The sequence below is a fragment of the Cavia porcellus genome, unplaced genomic scaffold, assembly GCF_034190915.1.
Source record: "Cavia porcellus strain 051 isolate PalLab524CR breed Dunkin Hartley unplaced genomic scaffold, mCavPor4.1 scaffold_17, whole genome shotgun sequence".
In the NCBI taxonomy this organism is placed as follows: domain Eukaryota; kingdom Metazoa; phylum Chordata; class Mammalia; order Rodentia; family Caviidae; genus Cavia; species Cavia porcellus.
The window spans coordinates 29,477,544-29,492,530 of NW_026947500.1; the positions used below are offsets into that span (position 1 = coordinate 29,477,544).

A 14,987-nucleotide genomic window follows, 5' to 3' on the forward strand; every position below is an offset into this window, starting at 1 on the left:
GTACTGACCCCTGGTCTTGGCAACCTGGCCCTGAGACTCCAGTCCAGGCCTTCGGGACCCCGCACCCAGGACCCCTGGCCTCCTCCTCCCTCTCTCTCTCTACTCCCTTCCCTTACTTTCCTGCTGCAACACTGAACACTGGTCCCCTTCTCCCCACCTACCCACCGAGGTGTCAGGGCAGCCTCCCAGACAGGCTAGGGCAGGAAGCAGAGCCCTGTGATGTAGCTCAAGGCGGGCCTAGGGCGGGGATAGGGGCGGGGATAAGGGCGGAACTAGGTATTAAAAAGGACTGTAGTGCTGTCCCAGACCGACTTGGCATACTCTCTTCACCAAGCACGGGTCCAGTCCCACAGCTGTGGTCCACTGCACGGCGAGGACATGCACCCAGCATCTACGGTAGGACCTTCCGCTGAGCAGCGCCCGGTTCCGATGGGCTGGACCTTCCTCCCCGCTTTGTGCCTGTTTGTCCTGTTGGAGCAGGTACTCATGGTGAGCACGGCAGGGGTTCCGGTGGGGAACCAGGCAGGAGCCTCCGAGAGGGAAAAGGCAGCGACTGGGCCGAGCGCTCCGCGCCTCCCAGACCGGGTTTCCATCCGCGATCCGGGTCACAGCGGACGCCCGGGGCTCCCTCCCCGCAGCCGGCAGTCCCCCCCCCCCCAGCCCACCCCGGAGCGCGCGGAGGAGGAGCTGTGGCCGGAGCCCACTCTGCTGTGCAGGGTCCCTTGAACAACCGCGACAGCGCCCGGGCCTCTGGGGATGGCTTGCACGGGGCGCCCAACTGTAAGCCTCGGTGGGACGGAACCGGCGGACACTTCCCGCGGCCGGGTCGGGACCACATGGGAATTCCCCGGGAACGAATGGGGAGCGGGGCGAGAGGGCGCTGGCCTGTTTAGTTTTCAGTCCTGCTTTTCATGAGCAAATGCTTGAACAGGAATCGCCAAAAAAAAAAAAAAAAAAAAAAAAAGTGACAAAATGTATTTGAAAACGTGAAGGGGGAAGTAAGGAATCGGACTCAGCACCCGAAACCGGCGCCGAATAAACGTGAATCACATTAACAGCGAACACCCGATGGAGCGCCTGCTGTCCTGTAGACAGAAAAGCCAGCTCTCTGGGTGTCCTGTCTATTTCTACGACGCCTCCCGAGAACTCGGAGAACTTTTACCTACGCGGTCCTGAGACTTATTTGGCGCGTGTCCTGATATCCTGGAATGAACAAGCCCGGCTTACTCCCCAGCCAGCTGTGCCAGGCACTGCGCCACCTTCCCCTGTCAAGGCATGCCCTTAGCTAGCAGGAGCCTGGTTTAGGGGAGAGAACACCCCAGTCCGCTAAGGCATCCGAGGGCTCAGGCGTATGACCCAGGCTCGGATGGGCGAGGCCAGCCAGAAGAGGGGCGGAGTGAACTGTGCACTACGTGGGCTGACAGGGCGGGGCAAGGGGCTGATGAACCCTGGCTAGGGCTGGCCAAGGAAGCTGCAGAGGGATGATTGACTGGATTTAGGCCTATGTATTCTTCTAGATGACTTACAGTTTATGCCTTTATTTTCTAGGATACTCTATTTTTCACATTTATTTTCTATAAGGAAAATTTCTAACTGACTTCAGTTAGTATATTCTAACAGCTCTTTTGTGTATTCTACAGCTCTTTTCTCTGACATTTAACAAATTGCGCTAACAACCTAATATTACGATAGTTTCATTGTAATTTGTGCCAACTTTACATCAGTAGTGTATGAAAATTCTGCTCCCATACAGTTGCATCTCCACCTTTTTCTTAATGATGTCAAAAAATTGTCCTTATTCAATGCGTACCTCTAATCTTAGCCCAATTATTATTCTCAGGTATTTGCCTTTGAAGTCACAGAAAACTAAAACTGGGAATATGATCACACAGCAAAACATACTAACTCTTCGAGGCCCATGTATTCACTTCTCCAGATGCCCATTACTGCTTCAGGGGATTCCACTTCTCCTTTCCTGTCCGCTTCACCTGAAACACTCAGATGGCAAGGTCTTGCCATCCAGTGCTGATGGCTTCCTCATCCTGTCTTGCGCTGTGACGCCTCCCTTTCTTCCTCCTTTTGGGCGGATGTGGAATTCCTGGCTGCCTTGTTTTCCTTTCAGCATCTTGGACACCCTGACCCACCGCCTTCTGGCCTCCGAGGCTGCTGATGAGAAAGCTGCTGAGATGTTACTGGGGAGCCCTGGGATGTGACAGGCACTCCTTTCTGGCTGATTGCAGTATTCCCTGCTTCTCTTCTCCTTTGAAGAGACTGAACACTGAGCCAGCCTGTCAGGTTCTTTGAGCTCAGTTTTTCTGGAGGCGCTTAAACTTCTTGGATATCTGCATCACATCTTGCCTCAACTTCAGGATATTTTTTCCCATCACAGCAAACGATTACTGTGCCTGTTTTTATGTTTGCTGTCCTGAGAATCTCAGAGTGTGCACTGATTTCATGGAAGCATCCTGCAGGTCTCTTAGGCTCGGTGCCCTTTTTCTCTTTAGTCATGTTTCTCTGTACTCCACAGACTTGTTGCTTGTATATTCCTATTTTCAAGCTCGATTGGTTTTTATTCTGTCCTCTGAAACCTGCCTAGTAAATTGCTCATTTCACATATTGTACTGTTGATCTCCAGGGTGTCTCTTTCTCTTTCTTTTCATATTTCTTCTTGGGGTTGCTATTTTCATTTTGTTCATACATCATGTCCCCGCAGACTTTATATGTCTCACTTTCGATTTCTCATCTGCCTGTGACCTGCTGTCTTTTTTCTTGAATGAGTTGTATCTTCCTGTTCCTTTCTATGCCTGTGATGTTGTTGTTACTCTTGTTGTTCTTGGTGTTGTTTAAACTGGACATCTGAATCTTGTACTACTGGAATTAGAGTCATTGCTTCATTCCTTCGGTTTTTGTTTTGTTTATATTTTTGTTTTTGTCTTTTGGTCAGGTGTTTTTGTTTCAGGGATGAGCCTGCAAAATCAATTTATTTGCTTCTTAGATGGCTTCTGGGCCAAAACTACCCCTGAGCATGCATGATAATTTCTAGTATCTTCCAATTATGCACGTGCATTTCAAGGTTATAACCCTGGATACCTGGCTTCCAGATGGAGAAAGAGGAAAAATGACAGGGAACAGAGCACAGGCCTGGATTCTTGATAACCCTCAGAAACAGCTGCAACTGGGGATAGCTGTCACAGCCACTCCCGTGCTCTGTTTTTGCTCCTCCATGGTGAGAGGCAGCAATTGCTGATCAGAAAATAGACCCATTAAATCGAGATGATAAAGTATGAAACTTTAGGGGGGCTGAGGATTTAGTTCAGCAGCATAAGCATCTGTCTTGCAAGCAGGCAGTCGTGAGTTCGATCCCCTGTACCGATTTTAAAAAAAAGTATGAAACTTTAATAAATCGACCACCTCAACTCTCACCTTTTCCTAGAGAACACATGTATGGCTGCCAGGAAGGAACCTAGGTAGCTGTTAAAGTGTAAAGAGCCAACCTTGACTGGAACTCACTGGGATTTATTAACTCAGCCTTCTTGGGAAGCTACAAGCTGTAGAGCTCCTCACTTGTGTAGCTCAGAGGGCTCCTGCTCATAATGATTAGTGTTAGGAGAGTAGAGGAGAGCACTGCCTGCTGCTTCCTTGTTCACCACCGCTTCATAACATTGCTTCTAGACAAATCATTACCAGTAAGGGTGGGCTGCTAGTTAGACATTTCTTGTGCTTTTCAACGGGAAGATAATCACCATAACTGAGCTTATTTACAAACAGACCCTACAGTATTCTGGCTTGAGTCCTGTAACAATGATGAATACATGAATGCTGGCCACTACTGTTGCAAGATGTGCCCTGCAGGTGAGTCCTGGGATGTAGGATTTAGGTGGCCATTGGAGCAGAGCAGAGGCTGCACTAGATAGGCTGTGTGAGGAGCAGGGACTGCCTTCACCTGCTGCTTACTCTTTAGAACCCAGATAGGTGTCTCTTGTCCCATATGAGGTGGACCCCTAGTGTGTACATCAGACTGTGTATCTGTAGGTACTGAGAGGGCAGGGTGTGTTTAGCAATTCCAGCTGGGTTGAGGTCACCCCCCATGGTGAGCACTGAACCCTAAAGAGGGTACAGTGTAGGTTCACAGAGGAGAACTGGAGGGACAGCTTCACAGGGACGCCCCCAGAGGAGCTGGCCACTTAATCATGTCTAGGTACCTATTACTTCCATATCGGTTTGAACTTACACTCCAAGGCATCAGCATTGCTGTTGACTCATTAGAGGACTGAGCCTCCAGGACCTAGGTGGGCCCCTGTGAGGACTCACCTCTGCCCAACCGCTTCCACAGTTCAGTATGTGGAGAAGCACTGCATGAGACCCCACACCCAGGGAGTGTGTGTCAGGTGTGAGCCGAGGACATACACAGCATATGCCAATGGTCTGGAGTCTTGCTGCCCTTCTCCACCTGCCGGGCTGGTGAGTTCCAGGGATTTGGCATGACACCTGCACCCCGAGATCCAGCAGTGTTCTTGCTGACAATGGGCTCTAAAGAAGGACATGAAGCTGAGCTTCCGATATTTAGGTGTTCTGGGTTTACCTTTGAAAACATAGAGAAAATAGAGAATACCCGTTCATCCAGCATTCGGAGGAAGTAGTTGCAAACCGATGCTGTAGCAGAGCAGTGGGAAACTTTTTATTGGCATGAAAACTGATCCTTAATGTATTGTCAGAGTAAGAACAATGTGAATACAGCGTTAATCATGCTTCAGCCGAAAAGAAAGCATTTCCTTGAGATTTTTGTCATTTTTTCTCACCGCAAATAGCCAATTCGATCTAGAAGCTCAAAATACATGATGAAACACGCACAAGCTCAATTTCTAGAGAATGATCAATTCTGTATTATGAAAGTTGTCACACATGTAGAATAGCTGGAAAAATAGAATCCAGTGGCTACCACAGAATTTTTTTTTTAACTAGGGGTTCACTGTGAAGTTGAGAATAGTTTTAAACTCACTTTGTAGCCTAAGCTGGCCTTGAACTCCCTGCAGTCCTCCTGCCTCAGCCTCCCAAGTGCTAGGAATCCAGGTGTGCCCCACCACGCTTCACTTCCATAGATCTGCTTGAGATTAAACAAGACCTTAGTGCACCTGCTTTGGTGGATTAAGCTGTGTACAGGGGACACCTGGTATTCCCGTTTGTAATAACTACACAGTCATGGGCCTGGGTGAGGTCAGGAGCTCCACTGTGAGCTGACCCCAGTGTTCCTTCGACTTCAGACCAAGAAATGGTACGAGAGTGCTCCCCAACCAATGACTGGAAATGTGAGTGCAAACAAGGCTACTTCTCTGAGGACATTGGGTGTTTGGAATGCTGCACGCCATGTGATAAGTATGTGGACATGGGTTGGAGGTGGCATGACAGGGTGTTATATTTTACCAGCTGAGAATCAGCAGGTCTGTGGGGACCTCCAGCAGTCAGTTCAGTCTGCAGTAGCCCAGAGAGATGGCTCCCACGCGGCCAGAAGCTTCTCTGATCTTTTCTCCCCAGAAGGCAGCCAAACGAATCACAGCCCAGGCAATTGCTATTTGCACACCTTCTTTTTACCTGAGTTCTTTATGCTGTGATTTTCTGATTGGCCTTTGGCTCTCTGATGTGTTCCTTGGCCCTTTCATGCCTCCACTTTCTCCACATCTCCATGACTCTCCTGCTCTCTGTCATGGCCACTCATTCCTCACGGTCCCTTCGGGTTTCCTTTATACTAATCAGCTTCCAGCTGTCAGGTGCAGACTTGCTGTCCTCTCCTAGCTCATCATCTTCTTGGTTTTCTTCCTCTTCTGCACATAACGCCCTGTGAAAGGATGCTGGACTTGGCTTTGCAGCACTGTCTAATGGAAGGCCTCATTCTCCACTCACCATTCTCTGATGGGCTGCAGTGTGGCCCCCGTAGCAATGGAGTCTTCACATCAGGGTCTTCTGAACACCAAGGTACTGAGGAGCTGCCTGATGCCTCTCTCTGCCCATGGAATGCTGTTCTGTATCCCCTGTAGTGGCACAGGGGACCAGGACTCACCTGGCCACATCTCCAAGGCTGGTTTCTGTCAAAAGGAAGCAAAGCAACAGCCTGAGCAAGGACTTAGGGTCCCTAAGGGGTGTTTGTCTTAGCGATTTCTGCAGTGTATCCTAAGGGAGTCTGGAGTTCATGGTGTAAGAAGAAGCCTCATTCATTTATAGGAGAGTTGGCACACCAAAGGATGAGCAAGGCATAGCAAAGGAAAGAAGAGCCAAAGAGGAAGGTCAGGCATGATTTGTAGAGAAATGGAAGACATTCACTGTACTGTGAAGTGCAGTTTAAAGCTATGAAGGAAGTCAGCAAGTAACAGAGTCCCCTTCATGCAGGCCGAGCTAGTACTAATGTTATCAGCATGAGCAACAGGCCTGTAGGGTGCAGTGACTAGGAAGGAACCCTGAGACCCTGAGGCTCTGATAAAAAGAAAAGGCAAGTCCAGTTTTGCTTCTGTGCATGGGCCACCAGTGAGGCAGCCATATTCATAGAAGAGGAAAGTTGGTCAGCTTTAGGGCATTAGCGCTCAAATGCCTTGTAAAGATTGTGATCATGCTGGGAACAGTAGGGATGAAAGGGAGGGTTACCTGTCTCTTACTAAGTTGGGCAGGCACCAAGAGAGGCAGAGCCTCCTTCTGCTGGTTATGAAAGGGACAAGCTCCAGGTGGACAGAACTGACTGAGGGAGTCTCTCTTCAGGTGTCCTGATGGGACCGGCAGTCCTGCAGGAATGCAATGCCTTATCAAACACAGTCTGCGGAGTGGCTCATTCAGGTAAGAGGGTTACTATATTATTTTTAACCTGGCTGTTTTATACTGAGGTAAAGTTTACTGAGATGAAATTAAACGTATTGTTTCTCTGCTCTTTCTGTTAGTTCACACTGGTAACACGGATTATTAGGTTTCATATTTATAGATTTGTATATATGGTTAACATGATGTGATAATTTCCCCCCTTATCCCACCCTCCTAAAATCAAACCTTTAAAAGTTAATGTGTTAAGCTCAGTTGACATCGCCTTCCTCTTCTAATTCCAAAACATGCCCATCTCCCCAAAATGGAGTCCCCACCCCTCCTCAGCTGTGACGCCACAGCCCATGAGCCTCTGCTAAGTACTCCTCAGCTTTCTATCTCAGTGGGTCGGGCTGTGCCAGGTCTTGTGTGTCAGTGGCCTCAGAACCTTTGTGACCCTTTTGGGTTGGCTGCATTCACTGAATATCACAGTTTTGAGGTTTACCCAGGTTACAGAGTGAGTTACTGCTTCATTCCTTATGGCTCCGTAAGCAATCACACTGCATTTATGTTTTTACATTTGTTACCTGTGTTTTAAACTGTTCTCCACGGGACATAGACCTTTGAGCTCAGGTCATTTAATGGGTTCAGGACTGTCTTTTCAACAAATGATTCTGGAAAACCAGACACTCACATGAATCCTCATTACATACCATGAACAAAAGTTCTTTCGAGATAAACTAAAAGTCTAAGACCTAAAAGCATATCCTAATCTTGTAAATTCTTAGAACTAGGGGACACTTTCATGCCATTGGACTTGGCACTGATTTATGATACTACAACAAAAGTGTTGACCAAGAAGGAAAAATAGACAAAGAAGTCTGGAAATGTTTTAAAAGCTTCTAAGTGCAGAGGTCACAGGCCTAGCATGGGACTGCTGACAAACCATTTCATCCAATAGTCAGGCCTGGATGCTGTGTGAAGCTGTTACCTGCCCTCACTGGTGGGAGCCAGGCAGCCTCCCCACATCCCCACCTGTGCTCAGCTTGCTCTCTGCGCCTCTCTTGAGGCTGCCTTCTGGTTTGCTCTATATAGTGGGACTAGGAGAGAAATTGGATTTCCTGCTCTTACGAAGGCATTTTCTGTTTCTCAGTTTTAGAAAGGAGAAACTGGTTGTATACATGCCTATGCATCATACTTCTCCTGGGAGGTATAGCCTTCTTCTGTTTTTTTATGAAACACAGACCCTGGGTGCATACTAGTCTGTCTAACAGCAAAACTAATAGTAACAGTTCCTTGAGAAGAACAGAAGGCGTCCTGGTTGAAGGTAGGTTGTGTGGGGTGAGATTCAAAGTGGAGTTGTCCTCTTCCTCCTTATTACACTGTGGTCACAGGAGAGAGTTCTCCTCCCTTAGGACAATGTCTGAAGGAAACTGAGGCCACCAGAGACCACAGCTCTATAGCACCTAAGGTTTGCTTGATGGCAGACAGGTCTCTGACATCTGCATGAAGGAGTTTCCTCTCCACCAGGTCCAGTCTCAGACAGACTGGCCTCTCTGGGCAGCACTTGTTCAGCCAGATTCAGTGGGGATGTTAAATGGGTTCAGGCCACAGATGGCCACTGGAAGCTGTTATTACAAAGGGCCACAGGCCACTTAGAAGCTTCCAGAATCTGTGTGGAAGCAGATGACTAGGAAAAGAGGCATGGTCAGGCTCTCCCCTCAGCTTCCTGGAGGCTCGATATGACGTGATTGCCAACCTGGGATGATATGGGTTGTCCTGAGTCCTAAGATCTCAGGGTGGAATGTGTAGTGGACACTAATTACGAGCTTTTTGTCTGATTTTTCAGATAACAGCAGTGATTTGCAGGACACATTGAGTGCAGATCTGGCATGAGGATGGCTCATTCAAGTGTAACACAGATGGAGATGACACTCCTGACCAGGGTCAGCTCTTAGATCACCTATGTGGGAGGTAAGGGAGCAGCTGCTCAAGGAGCTGCCTGTGTTGTCAGTACCTGAGAATTAGGTAGCTATTCTAATGCCCAGATGGGAACCAAAGCCCTTATAGACAGGTAGGATCTTCTTATTTTCAAAAATCGATTTATGATGGGGAAACTGAGACATAGACATGAGAAAGCCAAAAATATGCAAGGGATACTTTGGTATTTGTTATGCTTGTATCTAGATGAACCTCACCCTTTGCAACCTCAAAATTGCAAAAGGCTTTTGCTTTGAGAAAAGAGCCCCAGAGCTCCCTGCTGCAGAATGGTGTCAGTCTAAGGACATTATCCTCAGGATGGGTTTTGTAGTGCTCAGCGGTCCAGAAAACAGAGAAGGAAAGCTGGCTACTGCTCCAGCTGGTAGCAGACCTTGCAGGCGTCGCTGATTTTAGGTGCATTCAAAATGCAAGAGTTGTGTGATCAGGATGGCCTGCCCAGATTTCAGAACGTCTGGGAGGCCAGGCAGTGTGCCCCTGAGACAGCAGTGTGCGAAACTGTGAATGTGAAGCATAAAATGCGCTGGACACCCCAGAAGACTGCAGAGGCCAGGAATTTGGATCACCTGAGTGGGGAAAACTGCCAGGAGTGAGCCAAGCTTGCCCATGCTGGAAGCCAGGAGAACTGCAACCACCCACAGTGCCATATGGTAGAGCCACTCAAGCCCTTGGGAGTTGACATCTCTTCTCACGGATTACACAGGATGCTGGACTGGGTACTATGGAATTTAATGTGTGCCATGCTGGGTTTAGTTCTTGCTTTCCCATTTCTTTCTATTCCCCTATTTTTACCTTCTGGATTAACAGTGTTTATCTTGTGCCATTGTATGTTGGAAGTGTGTGGCCCACTGGGCATCATGCCTACTTTGCCATAAAGGTACATTACTGTGTGTATATAATACCTACATTTATTCTTTAGAGTATTTCTACTGAACAATTATTAACTTTAATTTTATGAGTTTTAATATATTAAACAATATATGGAACAGAAAACAATAACAAAATGTAAAGGTTTGCTTTTTAAATATTTATTGAATGTTTATAAAAAGGCATTAAAATTTTGAATATCACATTTTTGGTGTCCAAAGTCTAAAAAATACCAATAGTAATATATTCCTGTTTGAACTACAAAGCAAATACCCACAGAGCACTATAGCAAGACTGATCTTTACTGCCGTTCTTACACCTGAGGCCGTCTTCACACATCACAACAGAGTGTTCCAGATACACGCGAGGCTTACACTGACAGCACATGTGTTTTGCTTTCCTGGCCTTTTTGTAGAGCATACTGACTTCTTGCAGGTCTAGATGTTTTGTCAGGAGGTTCTTACTATATTATACAATGTGCAGTGAACAGAAACATAAAATAGGAAGAATATAAAATATTAATTCTTAATACATATTGCCTGTTTAGAATAAACATCAACATTTACACCAGCTGTGTAGTTGCTTGCGAAACATAACATCAGAAATAAATTCCTGTATGAACCACCATGAGAATACCAATACAACTCTACCACACAAATACTCTTTGCTTCAGTTGTCACGCCTAAGGCCGTCTTCACTTGTGACAACTGCATGTTCCACGCACACATCTCACTCACACTGAGAGCACAGATGCTTAGCTGTCCTTTCCTATTTGGCAGCCATTCTTGTCACCTCTCATCGTCCTGTTTTTTCAGGAGGTTCCTACTAAACATAAAGTGTGTACTCAGCAGAAAATAAGATATTAATAAAATATCAATTGTGTAAGCATGCTTAGAATACACATCCCCATTTTCACATCAGCAGTTCACCTGCTTAGAAATCCTAAAAAATAATGACAGAAACAAAGACCTATGTGAACTACAATGTAAATACTAACAAAAGCCTGCCACACAAATAATCTCTGCCTCAACTGTCACACCCTGAACAGTCTGCACACATGAAAACCGCACATCCCATACACAAGTGTGGCTTACACTGATAGCACATGTGTTTTGTCTTCTTGTCCTTTTCAGTAGGGCACAGTGGAAATCCTTTTGCTTTTCTTGCTATCATGGGAGGGCTTTGTGATGCTGCTCATGGTTGTCAGCTCACCACTGTGCTCCACAATTTCCTTTGCACAGTTCCCTGGGCAGAAACGTTTTGTTTTTCCTCTGCTGTAAAGGAGCTCTGAAGAATTCCAATCCTAATCTTCTAAGAAACCTTCACCATCATATTGCGCACTTAGTTTCTCAGAAAACTGTCACACATGTTTAGGATGGAGTAAAACGCAACACGGGCCAATGCTTTGTGTTTCAAGTGACATCAAGTTGCTGCGTAAGTCGTCAAAAACATCTACCCTGCCTTTGGCTTTGATGTAGAAAGCTACCATATCAAACTTCTGTTTCCTAGAGTTTGCCCATCAAAATTTCCATTATGGTACCATGTTGACACCTGCAGTACTAGTTTGTTTTCCTTTGCCATATGTGAGGCCAGGGATACTTCTTTCTAAAATCCAAATACTATACTATTCAATTCTCTGTTTTATAATTGCAATATTTCGTTTACTTTGTTTGCTTTTTCCTACATCCTGTTCCTACACTGATCAACTTGTGCTTTGTTAGCAAAGGTGACATCAGCTGGAAACTGAGAAACCAATTATCAAAAGTCTCATCCCCATCAGTTGGGAGATGGGAGCAACAAGTCTGTTCACAGCATCATTTGGTTTATGATGACACGAATAAGGATCTGGTGGCTGTGTTCCTGCACAAATTCTTAAATTGAAAGCATAATGTGTCTTTGTACCTACAAGGGTATAAATTTTATTCCATATTGTAAAGGCTTTAGGAGAATATACAAGTAAAGCTAGAACACCCATGAAATGCTAGGAGATGTTCATCAGTGTTCACGTGTTTAGATGGTGTGCGAATTGCTTGGCAATTACTTACAAAGCTCTCCAACAATGAGTGGTTAGCAGCCAGATTATCACTGCTTTTTACCTCTTCGCAGGTGATTTTGTCATGAAACCTCAGGCAAATTTGAAGGAAACAAATATCCTCATGTCATTATTATGATGCTGCACACCTAAAACTCACACCCATCACTTTTCCGTAAGTCTTTTCTATTCCTGTGATGACCATGAGAAATTCCTGCTAAGCACAGCAGACCTGTGAGTGCTTTCAGTTCAGCTGGTGAGGTGACATAATCAATCCAATTTTGAATATGGCTCTCAGTGCATATAGAACATTTCACTGTGTTTCAGCATTTGTTATTTCACACTTTCTTGTAGCAATTCATCTGTTGCAAACAATTTCTAACACTGAATGGAAATGCAAGCATTCAAAGTCCAACAGTCTTCACTCATGACAAGATTCTCACTATATTTTAGGAGCTAGTTTTAACATTGGTTCTTTGTATTTTGTTGTATGATCATTTTTGTACCATTTTGATTAGTCAGCTATGTACTCACATTGCTGTTTTATGATCATCTAAATCAAAGAGTTCTGTCTTTCCTGTGTCTGTATTGGTTAATTCTTGCTCCATTTCACACTCACAGGAAGTTTGGCTGACATGGCCAATATTAACTTCATTATCATCTTCACCATCCAGGCAGGAATGATCTGATGATTCACTTTTTTTTTCTGATTCACTTTAACTTCCTCCTCAACTTGGAAATCTTGTTTTCCACATACTACTGCACTGAATTTGGCTACATTTATCAGGAAACTCAAACTAAACCCACTTTTCATAATGGTAAAGTACACATTTCCATGGCCAAAGATTAGTGCAGGTGTATTTTATCCCCAGTGATGCTCAGGGAAACGTACACAAAACCTGATAGATGGAGCACAATGGTAGGTAAAAACTTCAGACTGACACTTTTTTGCATGTGTGCACACTTTGACATTCATCATACCAAGTAGGTAAACATGAACACTTTCTATATCTCCCAAGCACAGGTACTGAGATGTACAGTCAGGTACTATTATGCTAAAGAACAAATTTAGGAGGAGTACAAGAAGATGGCGGAACAGTAAGCAGCAGAGTAAACAACTTCTCTGAGAGAAGCAGTCCAGATGCTGGGATACAGCATCCAGGGGAAGACAAAATTAAGAAAGTCGGTCCCCTCGACCAGGAAGACCTAAAGTGAGAATTGAAGCCCATAGAGAGAATAAAAAAAGAAAAACTTAAATAAAAGAATGTGGGAGCTGGTGAAGCTTTCACCCAGAGTCAGAACCATTGTGTGAGAAGAGCTGTTGGAACCTGGGGACACAGGGACACAGTGAAAGTGGTGGCTGGCAAGTCTGAAGGCCTTTGCAGGGGAGCAGCCGACTGGAGAACTGCACTGGGTGGTGTTGAGTGTGGGGGAAGAATGTAAAAAAGGTTTAGAATACATGAAATAGATTCAAGGAAATTACCAGGAAATTAAAAACTCCATTTAAAGCTGGCAAAACTGCTTGAAAGAAACTAAAGATAGACTATCGAACCTTGAAGACAGGTTTGCAGCTCATGATTGCAAAAGGAAAGATTTTTTAAAAATAACAATGAACCAGGAAGTAACGATACAAAGGCTAGAGGATGACAAGAGGATCTATAACTTCAGAAGAAAAAAAAAATGTGAGCGAAGAAGCAGGAGTAAACACAAATGAAGTACAAAGGCAATTTACAGAAATAATTAAAAAAATTCCCAAGCATAGGAAATGGAAATGATATTCATATAAGTGAGGCATTCAGAACTCCAGCCAGCTATAACTAAAATAGATGTACACCTAGACATACAATAATCAAGATCTCCCAAAGTCAACACAAGAACAGAATATTAAAAGCTGTCAGAGAAAAGAAACAGATCACCTAGAAAAGAAAACTCATCAGAATCATAACAGACTTCTTGACACAAATCATCAAATCAAGAAGAGCTTAGAGTAAATTATTCCAAGTCCGGAAAGAAAGTAACCTCCAACCCAGAATGATGTTACCTGAAAAACTAGCTTCAAAATTAATGAAGAAACAAGATACTTCCATGACAAAGAACAACTGAAGGAATTCATGACCACCAAACCAGCCTTACAAAAAATTCTGACCTTCTAGAGAGAGAGAAAAAAAGGACCATGGTTTCAGGAACAGCGGCAGAGGGGGCTCACTGAACGGGGCAGACTGTGGAATGCAGGGAAAAGTAGGCAACCAACAGCAGACAAATAGCATGGCAGAGATGAGGCAGAGAAGCTTGGCATAATCACTAATATAGATGGCCTCAATTCACCAATAAAAAGAAAGACAGGCAGAGTGGATCAGGGGATAAGGTCCATCAATATGCTTTATATAAAAAATATAATTAACCCAAAAGGGTGTTATAGACTAAAAGTCAAAGCAAGAAAACAATGCTCTATGTGACAGGGAATCAGCAAAAAGTGGGGGTAGTTTGTCCATCAGCTGCAGATTGGTTAGAAAGCCATGACACTTTTATACAATGGAAAACTACTCAGCTATAAAGAAAGTTATCCTTGAGACTCTTGTAGGTAAATGGATTCAACTTGAGATCATGCTCAGGGGTAAAAAGGTTCAGAGTCAGTTAGCTGAATAGCAGGTTGCCTCTCTAATATAAAAACTAAAGGAGTTAGTGGGATCCAGAATGTACAATACACCGTGAAAGTGAAAGGGGAGGAATTGTCTAAAAAGGGAAGGCACTGGCCATTGTTCATCTATTATCATGATTTGAAACCCATATTGTTTTCACTGATGTGTTTTGTTTGGTTTTATTCTGTTTCAGTTTGTCTTCTTGTATTAGATTTGAAGGCATGGACAGAATTCCACAGAGAACAGGACATATTATGGTAACCACTTTTTATTTCCTCTTAGCTTGATCAGAAAGCCTGTATTGCTTTCATTGTTTTGTTTTGACTAATTTTATTCTATACTGATTTTTTGATAGTATCAAGTCTGAAGGTATGGGCAACTACTTTGAAGACCGTAAGATGTACTAGGATACCCATTGTGGTTTGACCATTCTCTTCTTTTGAAGTCCTATAATGTCTCCATTGTTTTGTTTTTATTGGTTTTGTCCTGTACTGTTTTGTCAATATTATTATGTCTAATGTTATGGGGAATTCTTTAGATGATAAAAAGAGGCATTATGGTAGTCATTATTGATCTCCTTGGATTTTGTTTAAAGTCATGTACCATGTTGATTCTTTTGTTTTGATTGACTATTTTGTTTTGTCTCATTTGGTTTTATTCTCTTCAAAATAAAA

At 44.4% G+C, this 14,987-nt stretch overlaps 1 protein-coding gene across 1 annotated transcript; it reads left to right on the forward strand.

The window, feature by feature from the left end:
- The first annotated feature begins 285 nt into the window (after positions 1 to 285).
- On the forward strand, positions 286 to 9,847 carry LOC106027320 (tumor necrosis factor receptor superfamily member 11B-like). Its single transcript, XM_013150873.3, has 6 exons — positions 286 to 396; positions 3,769 to 3,852; positions 5,262 to 5,373; positions 6,745 to 6,819; positions 8,022 to 8,104; positions 8,627 to 9,847. The coding sequence occupies exons 2-6, from the start codon at positions 3,813 to 3,815 to the stop codon at positions 8,671 to 8,673; spliced, it is 357 nt and encodes a 118-aa protein (XP_013006327.1). The 5' UTR covers positions 286 to 396; positions 3,769 to 3,812; the 3' UTR covers positions 8,674 to 9,847.
- The last annotated feature ends 5,140 nt before the right edge of the window (positions 9,848 to 14,987 follow it).